The sequence below is a fragment of the Camelus ferus genome, chromosome 25 (genome assembly GCF_009834535.1).
Source record: "Camelus ferus isolate YT-003-E chromosome 25, BCGSAC_Cfer_1.0, whole genome shotgun sequence".
Classification (NCBI taxonomy): domain Eukaryota; kingdom Metazoa; phylum Chordata; class Mammalia; order Artiodactyla; family Camelidae; genus Camelus; species Camelus ferus.
In genome coordinates, this window is record NC_045720.1 from 29,806,822 (window position 1) to 29,827,072 (window position 20,251).

Sequence of the window (20,251 nt, forward strand, 5' to 3'; positions counted from 1 at the left end):
TTCCTGGCTATTTTAAACAATTCTGTGATATACAGATCCCAGACCGGGTAACCTGGGATGTATTTATGTTCAACCAACATTCCCTGGGCACTGACATACAAATTTGGGAGTGCAAACTATGGGAAAGGCGAGAACATCAAATGCAAAAGCTCCCTTTGTTGTTGTAGCTGTAGCTCTAGTTAGGAACCAATGTGTGTTGGGGTGGGAGCAGGGGGAGGTGCAGAATAAAGCCAACGACTAACTTGACCTTTCCAGATAAACAGATTTGGAAATCGTCACAATCGCCATCGCTCTTGATTCAGATACTGGAAATTAGCTATCGTGGTCGGTAAATCAAGAGAAAAAAAAATACATATATATCAATGTAACCATTCCTCCCAATGTTAACAACTCAGTATATTTTTAAATAGTCAGCCTAAAGCGGTCAGGAGAGTCTAGCCGGCAAATTTCAGAGAGACAGTCAGGCCTGACACTTGAACTCACAAAAACCCCCAGATTGGTAAAATAACCAGGGTTTCCGTGGGAACGACGTAAAGGGCAGCTGGTGAGAGAACAAAGGCTGCGTGTCCCAGTTTAAGGGCCGCCCGGCCTGCTGGCCTCCCTGCGGGCGGGGGCGGCGGTGCGCCCGAGTGGCCGGCTCCCGGGTCGGTGACCCACGCCGCCGCGGCGTAGGCGCTCCTCGCCGGGACCCTCCCCGGTCCGGGTCAAAGGCGGGGGCCGCAGAGATGGGAGGCTCTCGAGACAGGCCGCTGGGGCCGCCGCCCGAGTGAGTGAGCTAGCAACTCGTGAATCACACTGCGGGCCGTCACTCTCCAGGATCCAGATCACGCGGCTCCCAGGGCCGGCTGAAGCCGCCCAGATGGAGCACGCGGGACAGGAGGGGCACCGAGGACACAGGGCGACGTTCCCTGCAGTTCCCGTCTCTGAGGGGCCGCCGTCGCCGCCAGGCCCCGCCCCCTTACACTAATGTAATAGGGGTGCGCTGCCATTGGCCCGCGAGACCGGAAGAGACTCAGGGCGGAGGAAGAAGGCAGGAAGGCGAGTGGGCGGGGGCTGCGAGGAGCCGGCGGCGCTGGGGCGACTGGGAGAGCTGCGCGGCGTGCGCGAGCGAGAGGCGTAGTGGCGGCGGCGGGAGCGCGCGGCGGCGGCAGCGGCGGCGGCGGCGGGTGCGAGGCGCGGGCTGTTGTGCTCCCAGCTCTCCTCTTTCCCCTCCTTGGCGGGTGGAGGAGGCCGAAGCAGTGCTGGGCGCGCTCCCCTTCCTCTCCCTCCGGCCACCTCCCCCAGCCCTTTCGCGCTGCGCGGTCTCTCCGACGCAAGACTGTCCCGGCCCGGGTGAGCGGCTGTGGGGGCCCGCGCTGACGCCGCAGGACGCCCGGGGGCCGGGGTGGGGGCCCGCCGGCGAGGTCGGCTGGGACCGTAGGGGGGTCACCGCGGGTCGCGAGGGGCCGGCGGCCTGCCCCGCCTCCCCGGGTTGCGGTGGATCCCGTCCTGTCCCGGCGCGGGCCGCGGAAGGAGGGCTAGCTCGGGCGCCTGCCAGGCCCTGCAGGTGGCCGGGTCGCAGGCTGGCCGCGGCAGCGGAGCGGTAACCTTACCCCCTGGCGACAGCAGCTGCTCTCGAGGCCGGGGCACCCCGTGGCCCAAGGGGCCGGGTTTCTGGCAGCCGAGGCCTCCTGGAGGCGCATCTTGGGCCGGGGTCCGTGAGGAGTGGCGGGTATGTAGGAGCTGTGTGGCTCTGGGTGGCGGAAAAGAGGAGCGGGCTCTTCGAGGCGGGAGAAGCCGGTTTGGGAAGGAAGGCGCGCCGGGCTGCAGCTGGGGTCAGTGAAGTGCTGGGTGAAATAGACCTTCCTGCTGGTGCTTTCACCCTTACTCCTCTCCAGAAAGAATGTAGTTAAAAAGCCAGGGTCAGGGTGCTGCTTGGGCCTCTTCGTTTCGTTTAGTTATGAAGAAGGATCCTACTTCCTGGATCCAGAATCTTTTTTTCTCTCTTACTCGTTTGTTTTGGTTTTAAGAGGATCTTTGGGGCAGTGCTTACTTGTTGCCTCCTATAAGAGCTCATTTTGGAAGAACTCGCTGTTCGCTCTACTACTTCCCTCTTTGAAGCCCCCGTAAGAATTATATTAAAAGCTAGCTTTTAGGTATTTGTAAATGACTTCTCGCCCCTCAGTTTGTTGCATTTAATGAAGGACAAGTTATGCTTAGTTGTGCTTAAGGTTTTGTAGAAAATTCGATTGGCTTGAGAGCAAGTCCTAAGTTGAGCTGTCCAAAAGCAGGTGGCTTGTTCGTTTGCATTTCTGCTTTCAGAAAGGAAATCAATGCAACGTGGTGTTAGAACTTGGGGGTGGGGGTAGGGGGGGAGCTATCTCACGCGTTTAGACTGATTCGATTTCCTTTACTTAGTTAACGTTTAGTTTTGTTTTAAAAATAAGCAACCACTGTCTTTTATTTATTAAAGCTTTTATTACGTTTTTGTTACTTTTGTTAGATGACAGTGAAAGTTGGTTAAATCTATTGTGTAATGTTATATTAGGAGAAATGGTAACTGTTAAAGTTAAAAATAGTGTGTATCTAATGGCATTGCTTTGTACAGATTGCTGCACAAAAATGTTATAAAAATAGCTAACTTCTAGATATCAAAGAAGCTTCTAGAATTAGTAGTTTGTCATTTTATAATTTTTTTTAATGTTAAACAATTAAGAGGTTACCCATACAGTCAGTATATTAACATACATAGCATACATTGTGTGGAAGAGTTCAGATCCGTGAGAAGACTGAAGTATTCTGACATAAGGTACTGATACTAAGGCATTGAGACATTAAGAACGTTACAGACATTGAGGTACTTAAAGATTGAATACCTGACTACCATCATCCAAGTAATAGAAAAGTATCCAAACCTGTTTCCATGGGAATAGGTTTGTAAGTGTACTTAAAAAAAAATCATTCCATTTTGCTTGGAATTAATAAGGGTTTGGTTTTTAAAAAATAACAAAAATGGAAGTTTAGTCTTAAAGGGCTAACACATCTGGTAATATTTACCATTATTTAGTGGTCTTATATTCAACTAGCATACTAAACCCTTTTGTAATTTGTTAAAATATTCGGCCAGCTTCCTAGAAAAGGATTGATCCTCCTTTATATTTTGACTGTTGGTTCAGTGTTTAATGCTAATGGGAACTTGTCCACTCCGTGTATTTATTTTTTTCAGTTTCCTTTTTTCTTTTTGGGAGAAGCTCATGTATTTCAATGAAATGCTTTGACCTCGTATCTGTTAACTAGTTAGGGTTCTAGTCAGAAAAGGGCAGCACTCTTTGTTTTCTGGTGAAGTTGTAGATCCATTGTGTGTTCATGTCCTGCAATGATTTAAAAGTTTAAAATTTAATTGCAGTGCTAGTCAAAACTATACATAGGAATTCCACTTAGACCCAATTTTAAAGTATTTAAAAAGCAGCTGAGACTCATTATATAGACCTTTTATAGTTTAACTTTTGTTGTCTAAATGAAGTCTTTAATTTTAATGGAAAAGTAAAAGTAGCTTTTTTCCCCTTAATTTTTGACCAGTTAGGTTCATTTCAGATCATCAGCAGTAAAAAGTGGTATCTTTCATGTTTGTAAAGGTACCCTTAATCTTATTTAATAATTTGTCCAACAATCCTACAAAGACCAGTTTTTTTAGAGAAAATAGCACAGTAGTTTTATGAAACTTGAGTTTTTAAGAGAACAGTTCCTGTTACTCCTCTGAGCTCCTTTAGAAGCGTTAGATAATAGCTTTTTTTTTTTTTCCTGTTAAAAGTTGTAAGAATCTCAAGTTACAACAGTGACTATGGGGAGGGAAAACTGCCTTTGCAAAAGAGCAAACAAATGATTGAGGAAGGGGCTAAACTATTTTTTTGGTAATTCCATATAGGAAACTGCACAAATCTTAGGTATGTAGATAACTCAGTAACTTTTTACAAGTGAGCATACCTGTATAACTGTTACCTAGATCAAGATACAGAACATTGTCAGCAACGCAAAAATCCTCCTCATGCACTTTCTTTCCAGCATTACCTCCTGGATTAGTTTTGCCTGTTTTGAACTTCATACAGCATATGTTCTTTGTATCTGGCTTCTTTCCTTTAACACTGAGATACAACCTTGTTGTTACTTGTAACAGTAGTTCCTTCTCTCTGAATGTTGTGTAGTATTCATTGTATAAATCTGCCACAGGTTATGTATCCAGCTTACTCTTAATAGGTATTTGGATTGTTTCCAGTTTTGGAACCAGGTGCTTGGAACATTCTTGAACTGTATCTTTTGCTGTTCATATGTTTGCATTTTTGTTGAATATATACCAAGAATCGAATTGTGAGGTTTTGGAACAGATGACTAGTTTTTACAGTGGTTGTACCAACTTATCCTCTAATAGCATTGTATGTGAGAATTCGAAAATCCATACATTTTGATTGACAACTGTTTCTATAAAACTTAACTCTTCAACTCTGATAGAGTGTCATACTGAGATTTCACGCTAATGCCTCAACTTCTGTTTTTAGATATGGCTCGTGGACAGCAGAAGATTCAGTCTCAGCAGAAAAATGCCAAAAAGCAAGCTGGACAAAAGAAGAAACAAGGACATGACCAAAAGGCTGCTGCCAAAGCTGCCTTAATATATACCTGCACTGTCTGTAGGGTAAGGGGATCGAAAGACAGAGTTTTCTCGTGCACAGTTCTTTCATTAGAGATTGGTTTGTATACATTAAAATTTTGGAAACCTGGCAAGATAAATACTTTATTGAAATAGTAGATTTGAGAGCTAGTTGTTTTAAGAACCCCTAGTCATCTATTCAACAAATGTATTTTTTGAATGGCTCCTCTGGCCAAGCCCAATTCTCTAGGTGTTCGTGAAAAGGAGTAAACAAAACAAAATCCCTTTCCTCATCCGGAATAAAGATGTCTTTTTTTTTTTTTTAAAGATGTTTTCTTAAGGGCAAATAACACACTTTGAACTTTGTAAGAAAGTCAGGTCTACGTTCTTAATTTAGAGCTGTGTAAAATATCTCTGGTTATATAATTGGCTTTTTTTTCTGCTTTACTAAATTCATAGCTAAGATGTCTGCAAAACTAAATAGAGTATATTCACACTGAGGGCTTTTACTGGAATTAATATGAAATATTAATATTAATATTTATTAGATTAGAGTGATTTAAGTGCTTACCAGGCGCCAGACCCTGATCCAAGTGTTTTATAAGTACGAGCCCATTAATTCACGCAACAACCCTATGATATAAAGTATTTTTTTTCTCGTTTTATGGAAGAATAAATTGAGTCATGGGGACTAAATAACTTATACAGGGTCACCCAGCCAGTATGTAGAAGAGCTGGGGTCTGAACCCAGGCAGCCCAGCTCCAGAGTCCCCCCTCTCGACCGCTATACCACACTGCCTCAAGGAAGTATGTCTTAAATTCCAAGCCAGAGTCTCTTTCTTGCCTGTTTGTTTACACTCACCACCCTTGAAGTTAGTGAATAAAAGTGCCAAAGGAAAAATGTGTAGTGAGGTTGGTCCAGTACCCACACACTCCCCCACCCCCAGCCCTGTACCTGGGTAGGATTGGTAGAATGGATGGAAAGGAATCTTGATAAGACTGGATTCCTGGACTAGAGTTTATCATCTATTGAAGTCATTACTGAGAAAAGAGAAGTTCCTAACTACATAAAAATTCTCATTAATCTAAGAGAGGACGTCTATTAACATTAAGTAACTTGTTCATACTGAGCTTTGATATACTCAATATGATGAAATTGAGCAGCTTCAGTTTCTGTTTGGAAAGAGACAAGGTAAAACTAAATTTCACTAAATGACTAGTGAGGAAATACTTTGACCTAGAAGTACTACAGTAGTTCATCTCTTTGAAAACTCAAAACAGCAAAAAATGTTTGTTTTATTGAATTTAATGTGTTGAAGAATGAATAATTGAAGGCCCCTGCCTAGGTAAGTCAGTACAGTGTAGTGTTTGAGAGCTGGAGTACCAGGTTAAAACATTGGTCTTGGCCAAGTTAAACTCTAGGTTTTAGTTTCCTTAGCATATAAAATGAGGATAGTAGGAAGTGATGTAAGATTACTGGAAGGTTCTGTGAGAATTTAGGTAACGTGCTTAACAGTGTGCTCAGTAAATGCTACCTATTGTTTATTGTTAATCAGAAAAGTCATATTTCATTCCACGTGACCCACCCCTTCTTCGTATGTGAAATGAGGGAATACGTTAGAAATTTCTTTGTTACAAGGTCCTTTTTCTTATGCCAGCCGTTACGTTATAGGAGTTTTAAAGTGTTTTGCGATAATTGTCTATTGTGAGCAGGCTCAGGGTTTTTAAAGTTAGCACATTTTTATTTCATGAATCAGGTCTAACTCTTCTTTTTTTGCACAATTTTAAAAATCAGACACAAATGCCAGACCCTAAAACCTTCAAGCAGCACTTTGAGAGCAAGCATCCTAAGACTCCACTTCCTCCAGAATTAGCTGATGTTCAGGCATGAAGTTGTTTACGGGTAACTGACCTTTTCTTCTTTTCATTTGTTAATGTCAGGGTTGAATACGAGAGCGGAATTATCTTCTGTAATTGTGAAATTGATTTCTGTCTTATAGCTGAGACTTCATCATTGCTCCTTTTTAAGTTAATGTTTAACTTTACAATTGTTAAAAGTCCATTTTCCCAGACCATAACTTTCCTATGCCTTTGAAACATCCAAGTTTTTACCCCTGTAGCCAAAAATGGGATGAGGTAATGCTGGCCATCTCTGGTCCAAGAATGGAAGAAAGTTTTCAGCTTAAATAAAAAATTACTATTTCAAGGGTATTTGAGGGTCTTGCTTCTAAAATTGCAGACCAAAGTTTGTAAGTGCTTTTTTGCAGATGTTTTACTTACAGTGCTTAGCAGAGCTTCTAAGTACATTAAATAAAATATAAGGTAAAATGTGGGCATACACTGTGTAAACTTGATAGTTTCTTGAAAATAATCAGCTTATACTTTATGTGTGGTTGGAATTTTTTTTTCCCTAAATGGTGGTGATGGTGTATGTGAGAATTGCTCCTTTTTAAGGTAAATTCACCAAAAGATCTGTTACGAAATTTAGTTGACAGATCAGTCAGACTAACTTCATAGCTTAGGCATGTACTTTTTTAGACATTTGAAATGAATTTAAGTCACATTTATGTAATGCTTATAAGTTCACTGAAATTTTTTCTTATGCTTTTATAGGTGAATTCATGACACCTTTGACTCTTCTACTGTCTCAGACCTTAGGTAACAAACCTGCAGCTGCTTTTCTAACAAACTGTTGATCAGCAAAAATAAAGGGGCTACAGAAACACTCATTTTTATGCTGTTCCCTTTTGGGCTTCATGCAAAGACAATTCTGTGTAAATGTACAGTTGACTCTGATTTGGAAATCTGAAAATCAGTCCATCCTTGTTATAAAAAAATTTTTTTACAATTGTAATTATATTGATGTTCATATTGTGTAAAATAACTCATTTAATAAAGTAGTACTTTGATTTTACAACATCACAGGATAAATGGTTCTAGAAATTCTGTTCTGACTTTCTACATTATTTGCCTTATAAAAATCTAATGAATTCATCAGCTAGGATTGTAAGCGCAATTTTTATTTTCCTTTCTCAGCTCAGTGGCAGGTTCATTAGTTAAACTAGAGTAGACTCATGCATTAAATCTGTGCACACAGTTTTACTGGCAGCTGCTGACCTAGGTGAAGAATGACTTACCTGCTGCCTTAGTATAGTATATTACAGTCATGTGTCATTTTCCCCTCTTCTTGTTTCCTGTGTTTGAGGTTGGAACATTTCAACTTGCTGTGTGACTTGGCTATACCTGCCAGCCAGGTATAGCCTGGAGATAACTGATAAATTCCTTAAAGTGGTTGGATTCTCAGTGAGCCCTTCTGAAAAATTATGCTCTGAAGTATATGCCACAATGAAATAATCAGTAAGCCTATTGTTAATAGAAAATATGATGGAACATACGTGAACTGGTGAAGAGCTATCTTTTATAAATTATACTACATTCTTTGAAAATTCTTCAAGTTTATTTTGAAATTGAAATTCATAATTTTCAAAGGAGTTTTTGGAAGTTATTAACAAGTTGGCCAATTTATGAATGGATTTTGTATTAACAGAAAGATTGGAATGACTTGTGGCTGAGTTAATTCCCAGAACCTTCTCTTCCCTTTCCTTTTTAAGTGAGTAGTTGATTTTAGGAGTTTACCTTGTACTGATTCCTAAAATCAAAGGCTGTGGACAGTATGACTTCCATCTGAACTAGAAAAGTATTAAAATAGGCCAACATCCACATTCTTTTGTCTCTGAGGATGATGGGGAAGTGGGTTGGTTCCAATGAATGAGGTAAATCCTGCCCAGTTAAAAAAGACTAATTTTAGGGTTCTTCTAATTTACTCTTGCCGACTATTAACTCTACAAGTGAAACTGCTGTAACTCAGTTTAAATTTTAGAGTTTATATACTAGGAAGAACACTCGTATTCGCCAGTAATCACTTAGAGCCGCAGATCTGATCCTGTGGATTACAAGATGCCTTCCCTCTTTCTGCTGTAACTCACCACTGCATTTGTCTTTGTAGCTGTGCATTTCTGCCCACCTTGTTTGTCTTCACTGTAAGTTTAAGATATTCCCAAGGAAAGGCTTCAGTGATGACTGTTTCTTAGTAACTCCTATTATACTCTTGCTTTAAGATAGTCATTTTTTTCATGTATTTAATTTTCCTAAATTTCAGAATTAATATCTGTTGATTCCCAGTATGTTGGTTACCAGAACGTTAGAATTTGCCTGTTTACTTACAATGGGTGTTACAGAAGTTATGGTTAAATTACAATTTAAAGGTTTTTAAAAGTGCTTTGAGCATATGTATGTTTATGTTAGTAACAAATCATTTAAAAACCTTTCACAAGTTTTAATTTTTTTCATTTGTTTTACTGTAAATCAGAATAAAAGCTTTTTTCTTGTATTTACCCTCTTTCTATAAGCAGCTGAAGACACCATATTTAACTCTAGATCTCAGTGGTAGGGAAGTAGCTGCAATGCTCTCGCAGAAGACATTAATTCTCATACTTCGTGTGAGGATTATTAGTGCAATCCCCTTTTTTGTGTTTGGGTTAAATCTGGTGTAAGGGGAAGATTACTGTTTTTAAACATCCTCATTATTTAATTTGAAGATTCTTTAACAGATCACAGCAAAATTTGTTATAAAACTGTTATGGTGTCTTCAAAGACTTGACAAAATACAGAGAGAGAATTGCTCTGTTTGTACTCTGTATTTCCGTTAGTTGCCAAAAGGAATGGGGTTAAGATTAAACTTGTTTCCATCCTCCTTCATATGAATCTACATCCCCATGTTTAACTGACACACTTGGGGCTCAGTTGTGTGCTGTAATGTCTTATTAAAGAAGATATTAAAGAAAACTAAACTAGTCTAATTTCTTCTACATTTTAGGAGGTTTTTATATTGCCTCTTCCTGTTTTGTTTTTGTTTTTGTTTTTGTTTTTAATTTCTCAACTTAGAATTGTCTCTTGAGTGTAGAACTTGGTAGTTCTAAGGGTGGCAAGGTATTTCTTACTTTCTCCATGTTTTCCCTTCAGTCTGTCTGTTTTGGGTCTATAGAATCCTCTAAGAATTAAAGGAAAAAACTTGCTCTGAAACCTTGCTATATTGAATAAATAGAAGTTTTTGGAAGGGGGGATAATTGGCTCTTAACCAAAAAATGCTTAGATCAGTTAATTGAATTGGATAGATTAATCTTTAAAGACACTGACTCAGATTTGAGATAACACTTTTGGTTACTGTCTAGCTAATTAATCCCATGATAATTGAAACTTGAAATGTATGTAGCATGAATAGGATAGACCGCCAGCAGCACTGTTTTACCCCTCAAACCGTTGTTCTTCATTTTTTTAAATGTGTGGAATATACAATACATGTTTTAAAATGTGGATAATGTAGAGGCCTTTTTTAATAATACAGTGATCAAGCACAGTCCAAACTATAACTGAAATACTGTATTTTGTGAATCTGCATTAATTCATTTGTGCTAGATTTTTCATTTTGGGGGTAGTGTTTGGTCTGCTTCAGTTTTGTTTGGAAATACATATTTTTTAGAGTGTATAGCAACGAAGATCAACACTAGGGGGTTGTGTTTGCTGTGACTTTACATTCTGAAATCTTTCAAGCCAGCTTAATTTTATCTGTTGTAAAAGTTTCAGGAAAACCAAGTGCTTCCAATGTGTAGATTTAATAAAGCATCTATCTACTTGGCTGAGAAAATAGATATTTTATTAACAAAAGTACAATCTGTCCTTATTAATTGTGGATTACCATATTAAACTGAAAATTAAATGTTTTCTATTTTAAATGTTCTTTGGATAAGCTGTTTACTGAGTTACCATCTTTTTGGAGTTGTTTGTTTTTGTACAGACATTCTTTAGCTCTAATTTTTTGTACATATTATGGCTTCACATTTAAAATCTGCACATATACAGAGAGACTTCAGTCATTTTATCTCCATATGGGCATACCTACAGTGTAAAGTAATTATGCTAAAATCATACTGCTTTCTAATCATTTTATTTGTACAGCATCATTGTTTCTTCACGTGTTATTAATAATGTGTAGGTTTTTGTAGACTTAAGTACCTCACTTTATCACTACCTCTACCTTATGAAGTTCAGAATGGGACTTGCACTTTGGACTCTATTTTATTAAAATTTTAATTGAGAAATAGGCCATCATAGCGTTTCCCCTGTAGCAGTTTCTCTTAAAATAAGGTCTGTAGCTTGGGTGACCATACATCCTGGTTTGCCAAAGACCATCTTGGCTTAAATATTAATTTAATATTAATTGATACTTAATATCAAGTTAGTATTAGATATGAAGTGTCTCATAAATCTTAATATTGCCCATCCTTACATGCATCAAGTCAGTTTATAAAGTCACTTATATAAAACAAATGAAGTGCTTTTTTTATATGTAGTTTTAAAAAAGGCTGTGATTCCCAGAAATTCTTACTAAATGGGAACATGGGGTACTGGCAAGGTTTGTCTTTTAAAGGCCTTGAATCTGTTTAATTTTTAAAAAAATTATCCTACTGAGGCTTAAATGTCTGGTAAAATTAACTAGATTTTAAAACAAATGCCTTTATTCACAGGCATTCATATAAACTTTATATTGTTTGTACCATGTTGTTCAGACTTTGTTGCCTATTTGTCTTTTCATCCAGAGGACTTAGGGGAAATGGCCAGTTGGGATTAGAGCTACTGCCTTTTGGTCTAGAACACTTTTATGAAATAGGGAAGGGCAGTCTGCAGCATTGGCTGCAAGTCAGACATCCTCTGGGCTAGTGGTATTGAAAACCGAGGGCAATCTTGATTTTGATACAGGATGTTTCTACATATTATTTGATCTGGATCTCTAAATTTTATAAACTCTTAATTTTGGAGTACTTGGAGACCTACAGAAAAGTTCTAAAGGTAGTACAAAAGAGTTCTTGTATCCCCTCACCCAATTTCAGTTGACTCTAATGTTACAATCTTAAAATTACTTGGTCAAAACTAGGAAACCATCACTGATATGTTAACAGTTAACTCTAGTTTATCTATAGTTGCGTTCCAAGATCCAATCCAGAATGCCACATTGCATTTACTTATCATTTCTTCTTGGTCTCTTGTGGTCTGATTTTTCCTTAGTCTTCACCTTATTTTTTACAACCTTCACAATTTAGAGGTGCAGGAGGCTTGTTAAGAATGTCTCTCGGTTTGGATTTGTCTGATGTTTTTCTCATGATTGTATCGGGTAACAGGTGAAGAGAAGCACAGAGGTGAAGTGCCCTTCTTACTGTACCGTCTTGGGGATGAGTGATCCCCACATGACGTCACTGGTGATGTTAGCCTTTGTCACTTGGTCAAGGTGCTGCCAGGTTTCTCCACTGGAAAGGTACTATTTTTTTCTTTCCATATTGCCATCTTTTCAAACAAGTCCAGCTCTTACCCAAGGGGAGTGGGAATTTAGCTCCACCTCCTGGAGGGGAAATATCTATGTATATTATTTGGAATGATTCTATAAAGATGATCTGTTTCTTCTCCACACTTATTTATTCAATCATTTTTATCTGTACGGACTCATAATCCAGTACTTTTATTTATTTTCCTATTCAGATTATTCTGGCTTTGGCCATTGGAAGCTCTTTCAAATTGGCTCATGTGTCCCTTTGACACGCCCCATCCCTTTTTGAGCATTTTGTTACTGTGAGAAGCTCAAGGCTAATCGTGTTTTCCCTACCCCAGCTTTAGAATGAACCATTTCTCCAAAGAGCCCTGTTTCCTTTTGTTGGTGAATGGTATTTAGAAACCAAGATCTAAGCACTGGGTGTGAGGGTTTGGGTTTTTTGTTTGTTCGTTCGTTTGTTTGTTTCAATTATGCAGTATTGAACTTTTTTCCACCATTAGCTAATATTATTTGTGGGTTGTGGGGCAAAAAGTATCCTCCCAGACCTTTAGGTAATGGGCTTTCTGAATGAGAAGTTTTCTGCACATCATTGCTGAAGCATTCTCTTTAAAATAATTTTTTTGTCATTTAAAAAATTTTTATTTTTCTAAAGCATTCTCTTGTAAGTTGCCAATATATTTATTGAGAATAATAATGTGCAGTCACATTATAAGCTGTAAAGCATTATATAAAAACAATTTATTATTAAAGAAATATAACAAAGATCACTAGTCTTTAGAAATCGCATTTTAAGACAAAATATATTTACTTACATAATTTTAGGCTATATGGTTAAGTACTTTGTGTGTTTTATAGACAGTAACTGCAGGAACATACAGGAAGGAGGTGACGTGTGGGTTGGAGAGGTTGGTCTGTGCCTGGAAGGATGGGGAGTCGGCTAGGGGAGGAGTAGGAGTGAATAGGGAAATCAAAATGAGGGTGGCTGAGTGAGCAAAAAACTCAGGCAAGTACATAGAGCTTCTTTGAGAGACAGTGAGTAGGCCAGCCACAGCACAAGGCTTGTGACTGAGAGCCTTTGAGCCCGTGCATGAGAGTGGGGAGCAGTCCCTGGAATGGGACCAGATTGTGCAGTTGGCACACACTGCAGTGCATAGTTCAAATTACTCCTGACACTGCAGGGACCTTTTCAGGGTTTGGCGACAGGGAAGTGACATGATGTTAGGACGATTTAAATATTTAACAGTGAAACGTTCTGTTGGTACTGTCTTGATAAGAGATCTTTTTACAGCTTCTGGTACTTCCCTTGTTTTTAAACTGAGTATACTGTCCATAATTTAACTTTGGATTATTCAAGGTCATTAAGAGTGAAGGTTAACAGACAGAATTTTGCTCTGCTGGGGCCCAAAGAGCTGTATTTAGGGATGTTTGCCCCTGCTGTAAACGGTCCCAGACTATAGTGTGTCTCCTCGTGCTATTTGTTATCTTCTACTTCATTATAAGTGTTACATTTCCATTATACACTGAATTCTGGAGAATGTCGTATCACAGTTGAATTTTACAAATTCACCAGGATGGAGACTTTTAGGGGAGTATTCTCTTTCTTGCATCTATGCACATGCATATATATAATATATTTTTTAAGTTAATTTATACTTTCATATAGTCATTTTTTGCATATTATGTTTTTGTACTCTGCCATTTCATTGACAAAACATAAGGGAGTGTTTTTCATGTTATAAACTTTGAGTAAGTGAATTTTTGTGGCTGTGTATTGATCCATTGGGTAAATTTGCTATAGGTTTTTCTTGTTTATTAACAATTCCTTTGTTGGACATTTATTTAACTTTTCTCAAATGTGTGCCATAAGGCTTGTAAATTTGCTCTTAGTCTCTAGGTAAATACATACACTGTCTTTCTACTGTGATAAAAAGTATCACCTCCCTTTTCCTTACTTGGACTAATTTCACGTGTAGTTCTAGTCACATCCCCTTCTGCTGAAGCTGTTAGGTGTCTCCATTGCCCACCGGATGAACACACACCCTTGGGCTGCGACTGACCAGTCCCCCACATCTGGCCCAGGCAGGTGCTTACAGCCAACCCCTTCCGCTACCGTGTTTGATCCCGTGCTCCTGCCAAGGTGAATTACTTGCTGTTTCTGAGTAACTTCTCTCACCTCTACACAATTTTTCTGCCTCTTAATTAGGGTGCCACCTTTCTTCTCCCATTCCTTTGAGGCCTAAGTCTGACTTCCTGACACTCTCCAATTCTAACTCTCGTGGCCACCTGGAGGTCTTTTACCTTTTCAGCATCATATATAACATTCTTTTTTTAGGATCCTTAAGAACAGTAATTGGCTTATTTTTGTGCCTACTTGAATGTCTGTGATGGAGCATGCAACTATTTTCTTCAAATGGAGTATCCCCTAAATTGCAAGAAACCCTTCTCACTGCTTTTGTGGATTATTTTAAGTACTTAAGTCATAAAGAGTGCTTGTTACAGGCAGTGCTGTATATGTAGAATATTATAGTTTACAAAGTATTTGTTGTTCATTGAAATGCATGTGACGGTACACGTGAAGAAATCAAGAGACAGCTTGACGATGTATCTTAATTTCAACAAGTCAGAGTGATTTATTGTAACTGTGATAGCAAGATTTCATAGTGCAGTAGTACATTTGAGTGGATCTTAATTATGCAATTCTGTATTGATATGTTTAATAGATATGTAACAACATGTCAAGTTGCATAAAGCTGTCCTTTCCAGTTAAATTGTGTTTGTGTGAGAGAGAGCTAGATCAGTCTACAGATGACACAGTACGGAGGGAAGCCAAAAGAGATTAAAACTCAGAAAGACTTTAGGCTGAAACACAAGTAAAACCAACAAGAAGCAGTTTAAGTGGGAGAAATGTAAATCTAGTTAGGATTTATAGAAATCACGTTGCGTAAGTCCAGAATATGGGCAGGAATCGTCTTGGCATTTCTTCATGTGAGAGCTAGTATGTTAGTTTATTGTAGCCTTATGAGTCAGACATGATTTCTCTACTTGAAAGGTGGGAGTGCAACCTTGGTTTAGAACACATTAATCACACAAAGCTATCTTCCTTCATTGATAGCCAGTTCTCATTTGAAACTGGTGTTTGATTTGGGGTATCTTTGTTGTTTTTAAGTGAAACATTACTTGGCTAGACTCCATTCAGTGGAGGAGGAAGTCTAGGATAGTGAATAGATTGTAAACTGTGTTAGCAACTTTCCAGGTGTCTCCCTTGCAGTTCTTTGCTGCTCTAAGGGGCAGATCTGAAGCCGTGAGTGGAAATAACCTCACTGTTAGAAAAAATCATCACGATGTCTGGAGCTACCCAGTAGCAGAATACCTTACCTGGTGGAATGAGCATCTCTTCCCAAAGTTCCTAGCAGAAAGGTTGCTGATTATGTCTAGAACAGTGCAGCAGGGTTTTCCAGCACTTGGCGGGGGTTAAAGTAGACAGACACCAAGATCCCTTTCTGTTCAGCAGTTCTGTAGTATCAGGTAATTCACAGTGCTGGGGGTGCTTGGATAGCTCTGTGCTTTGATCAAATTTTGTCAAGAGGAAGATAGAAAAAGTAGTGGCAAGCAGCTGCTCTTACTATTTTACCATAACAAACTGCTTTTTCTTTGTCTTCATCTTTCTCTGATGCTTATAAATTTTCACTGGGAGACTGTTGAGTTAGGATAGGAATCAGGATGCCTTCATCACATTTGGATTTGGGATGTGTTATCACCTGGCAAATGGTACCATCATAATATAAATGTAGTTTGTCAGGACTTCAAGTCTGTGGACTCCACACTTAAATTACAAGTCTGTTATTAAAAAAAAAATTCTATACACTACTAATGTAAGTATAAATTATATGTATGTACTTTTGTTGTAATTATAAAGCCTTCACAAAAGGAAACATTAGGATAATACGAAAGGACATTCTAACATTTTTCTTTCCACATCCCAGTAGATCATCTTTCATTAGAGCCTGGAACATAATGTACCTCACTTTGGAAGTGATTGTTCTTTGGCATAGAACTTGGGATCTTGCTTTCCCATTTATTTTTAAGCAAAAGAGTTCTAGCAACTTAACAGGTGCATAGATCCATGTAGATTAATAAAAGGATATGAAATGTGTAAAGGATCCATGCTGTGTATAAAATGTCCAGAGTGTAAGACACAGTACGCCCTTGAAAAAGTAGACTGGTAAAGGGTGTGTGGCGACATTTTTTAGCACATGTAGTTTGGAGCATGATGCTGGGACTTAAGTCAGGACTAAGAGATTTGCGTTGATGTGCATAAAGATGATCTTCGAAACCATAGAAGTAGGTATCTCTAAGGCAGTACATAATCAAAAGAACAGACAGCTGAGAGAAAACTTTGGAAAGCCCTCACTTTTAGAGGCTGGGTAGAGAAGGAGCTGGGAAGAGTAAGAGGAAGCAGTTGAAAGGGTGGGAGAGGTAGGGGTGGGAGGGGGTGCCAGGGTAACAGGCCTGCGGAAGAGAAGAGTTTGAATTTGCCCAGAGGCTGGGGAGCCAGGGCCCTGAACTCCCACTCGTCAGTGAGTGCCTGCTGAGTACCAGTGTGGATTAAACACGCTCTTAGCAGCAGCGGCCAGCCTCCAAGTGCTTCTCTGAGCTCAGGGGAGTGTGCTTTCAAGAAACTAGGATGAGTGGAAACTGAGCGGCAGGGAAGGAGCAGGTGCAGACCATGGCTGGGAAGGCACGGCAGTGTCACGTGGCAGATGTGTCCGTCCAGGCTGTCAGGACTTCTCTCTGAGAGACCTAAAGCACTGGTGGCTGGGGAGACCTGTTTGTAATTGGCAGAAAAATTGCTCACAGTTTAAAAGGTACCGTGAGGGCATTTATTTTTTAGACCCGATAAGCTTAATTTATAATTACAATGTTGAGGTAAAATATTTAGAAATGATTAAGTATGCCATATTTAAATACAGCGTTTTAACCCGTGCTCTTTGGTGTTGCTCAGGGGTGTATAAAATATACTGACCTTTATTGGTAGCTTGAAAGTAGAGCGAACCTTGAGTCACTCACTGTTGGTTGAACAAGGAGATACGGACCTTGTAATATCCTTTCTGGCAACGGTTTAAACCCTGAGATACATTTTATTTATTTAAATCAAAAAATGTAATAGTGGTTATTGAAAAATTCCTCAAAGTGGAGTTTCTGGTTTAAAGGTATACACAGAAGCTCTCACACTGGCTGTCCTTTGACATAGGTTGCAAGGCTGGGTGTCCAACGTCTGCCTGGGGAGGTGGTGGAGGAGCCATTGGAGGCTCTTGGCAGCACTTTGAGGAGTTTTTTTGTTTTTTTTTTTTAATGTGCTTTTGTTAAAGTGTGAAGCTCTGAGGGATGGTGCAGTTGTTCTGGAATGATGTGGTTTCCAGCTGTGCAAAGCTCGTTATTAACTAATGATTGTTTTAAGTACCAAAGTTTGTAGATTGTTTATGGACTAGAATGGATTCAAGGCTATCCCCCACAAGACCACAGCATAGTCACATTTCAGCCTGCCCTCCCCAGAGGGAAAGAAAGAACTCAGCCACCCGGTCAAGAATCATACGACCCTAGATAAACCTGTCTGTGTGTCAGACATGTGAGTGTCCGATGGCGTGTGTCTTTCATTAGGAGGAAAATATTTGAGAGTCACTGATGTAGAGGAAAAGCATAGGCTTCTCTCTTAACCAAGTAGACCTGGGTTCAAACCCATTACTGCCATTTAGAATGTGAGTGACTGAGTAGTAAATTCAAGTCACATCCCTGAATCTCATAGTCCTCATGTCTAAAATGGGGATAACCACCTGCTTTACTGAGTAGTGAGTATTTAGCTCTATTCCTGCACCTGATAGAAAGTAAGACACAAAATAAGGCTCTTGTTAGCCATCCAAAAGGTTGCACTCCCTGGAAAAGGTGGTCGTACAAATATATTGCTGGACCAGGGCGCCCAGTCTGGATAGGTGTGAGTGTCCCAGATGCTTGATGATTGTAACATTTTGAATGAATAGCAGTGGAAATATCTTAGGTCTTAAAATGCTTTGGAACTTTTCTTCAAAGTTAATCTTGTTTTTTATTAGTCTTGTTGGGGGTCGTTAACTTTTAGCTCTTTGTGGTAAACAATTTAACCAATACTAACATATATAAAATAAGTAAAATCCCTTGTTTTTCCATTCATACCATGCAAGTGGTTTTCCTTTTGTTTTTGTTGACTGGTGGGTTGGTTAGTTTGTGTTTTGGTTTTCAAATTCAAAATGCCAGTAGTTTTTAACAATTGTTTGCATTGCCTATAGGTAGAAATTCCTATGACCAGTGTTCAGCCTGCTAACAGTGCTCCTGAACTAAACTGGGTCTCTGTGGTTTAAAATAGCTTACAAGCTTTAACTACAAAGCTCACCAACTCAGGATAAAACCAGATTTTAATTGGCTTGTGTTACTTTAAGGAAATGTCACAGACTCTGGTGTATGTGAAGACTCGCCGTGTGAGGGAGGCCTGCAGCTTCACATCACGGCTCAACTTTCAGCTCCATTTCCGTAAAGAATGTCTGCGTGATCATAGAAAATGAAGATAACTAGTGTTTTCTTACTTGGTTCTTCAAAGTCTGACCACAGGCCAAGAGAATAAATCTACTTGTTGTGGGTTGTTGTGACCCCCATCAGATTCCTGGAGGAGAGAGAGGAAAAGCGCATTTCAGAGAAAATATTTTTAATGCATCAAGGCAGTAAAGTGGACTTCCAAATACAGAGATTTGGCTCTCATATCCTGATTACTCGTTAAAGTAACTTAAAATAAAAAGTCCAGTGTCAAACACTTCCACTTCAAGGGCTGGAACTAGTTATTGCCCGATGAACGTGTGTCAAGAGCTGATTTTTGGCTGTGCCAATCTGTATAGGCCTGCTAGTTACCAAATGAAGTACGAATAGCCAGTTAGGAATAACCACTGGCCTGACTACAAGTGACACCCACTGCTTCAGCCACCCTGTCCCTCAGCCCCCCACCTACCACCTCCTGATGCAGCAATGAAAGGGATGGCAACTGGCAGAGGGGCTTGCTGGACCACGTAGCAGCACTGGCCCAGGGTCTGGTCTGATGGGCCCACGTCCTGCTCGTTGTTAAATACCATATCTTGAATGTTTGTCCCCATCTGTGGCAGGGTGGCTGAGTGGCACAGCAGTCAGTGGATATTCCAAAGACCTACATTTGGCACATTTTCCCTTAGTACTGAATGCAGGAGTGTGATGTATGATTTAAATGGTCAAATGCAAACCTGCTGTGACCACCAAACCTCAGGGGAGCATTGCATGCTTGCCTCAGTCCCCAAACTCCTGTGCTGTCCTGCCTTCCCTCTCACTCACACAACGTGTGCACTTTTCTCACTGCAGCCTGAGAGGACGCTGTCCGTTTTGTGGTGTCCTTTTATCATTAGGTTTCGTCGTGGTACCTTGAGTCATTTAGTGTCTGTCAGCAGAATACTGTCAGTGACAGGATCACTGTCAATCTTCCCAAGCTGTTGTTTTTACACTGAGATCCATTTATTTTTCTTTTAAGGGGAGATAAAATGTAATTCTGCCCTGTGGTTTACTGCTTTTACCAGATGTTTTATTGACCTTTTATTAGTCTCCCAAAGATGTAGCAATCTGTTCCTTTAAATTCTGATCGTTTGGGGGGCAATGATGTTTCTTGTCATGCGGAATGAAGCAGTATGGTGTGAAAGTTGAGAGAACATGGGCTCTGAACTCACCTGTGTTTGAGTTTCAGCCCTGCCCCCTGACTTACCTGTGTGACCTAGCCAGCCATCAGTTTCATCATCCATAAAACAGGGATGATAATCAGTTAACTACCTCTTAACTGAGCTAAAAGTATTAAGTGCTTAGAGCAGAGTATTCAATAAATGTAAGCGAAACACAAGAAGCAACCTAATTATCTGACCCCAGATAAGCTGCTTGAATATGTGGTATCTGAATGGTTGGAGAGCACCAAGTGACTTTGGGAAAGTTTCAGTAAAATGGAGATAATACCTACCTCCCAGGGTTGTTCTGAGGCTTAAATGAGATAATGTGAAAGAACCTGTAGGGCAGTTTGCTCAGCAAATGACTGAGTGCCTTTATGGGATACAGGAGTGAACACAGACCATTCTGGTTTTGTGGAGTTTACACAGAGTAAGACTAAATAAATACGGACTTTCAATCAGAGAAGGCAAAAACATACCACATATAAGTTA

At 39.9% G+C, this 20,251-nt stretch overlaps 1 protein-coding gene and 1 long non-coding RNA gene across 4 annotated transcripts; both read left to right on the plus strand.

Annotated features, from left to right (window-relative positions):
• The first annotated feature begins 1,028 nt into the window (after nt 1–1,028).
• Nucleotides 1,029–10,416, plus strand: ZNF706 (zinc finger protein 706). Of its 3 annotated transcripts, none has more exons than XM_032468258.1 (4): nt 1,029–1,166; nt 4,533–4,669; nt 6,420–6,527; nt 7,238–10,416. In XM_032468258.1, exons 2-3 carry the CDS (start codon nt 4,535–4,537, stop codon nt 6,513–6,515), a joined length of 231 nt encoding a protein of 76 aa, XP_032324149.1. In that variant the 5' UTR covers nt 1,029–1,166; nt 4,533–4,534; the 3' UTR covers nt 6,516–6,527; nt 7,238–10,416. The 3 variants fall into 3 exon arrangements, with proteins under 3 accessions (XP_032324149.1, XP_032324151.1, XP_032324150.1); XM_032468260.1 differs by having other exon boundaries at nt 1,063–1,332; XM_032468259.1 differs by lacking the exon at nt 1,029–1,166 and adding an exon at nt 1,361–1,711.
• A 1,588-nt stretch (nt 10,417–12,004) lies between these two features.
• On the plus strand, nt 12,005–18,840 carry LOC116659906. The gene is made up of 2 exons (XR_004315281.1): nt 12,005–16,870; nt 18,473–18,840. It is a non-coding gene; the product is annotated as an uncharacterized LOC116659906 (long non-coding RNA).
• The last annotated feature ends 1,411 nt before the right edge of the window (nt 18,841–20,251 follow it).

Coding starts and splice junctions, on each gene's coding strand:
- ZNF706 (XM_032468258.1), top strand. CDS start 4,535: ATGGCTCGTGGACAGCAGAAGATTCAGTCTCAGCAGAAAAATGCCAAA. Junction 4,670..6,419: donor ATACCTGCACTGTCTGTAGG/GTAAGGGGATCG, acceptor TTTAAAAATCAG/ACACAAATGCCAGACCCTAA.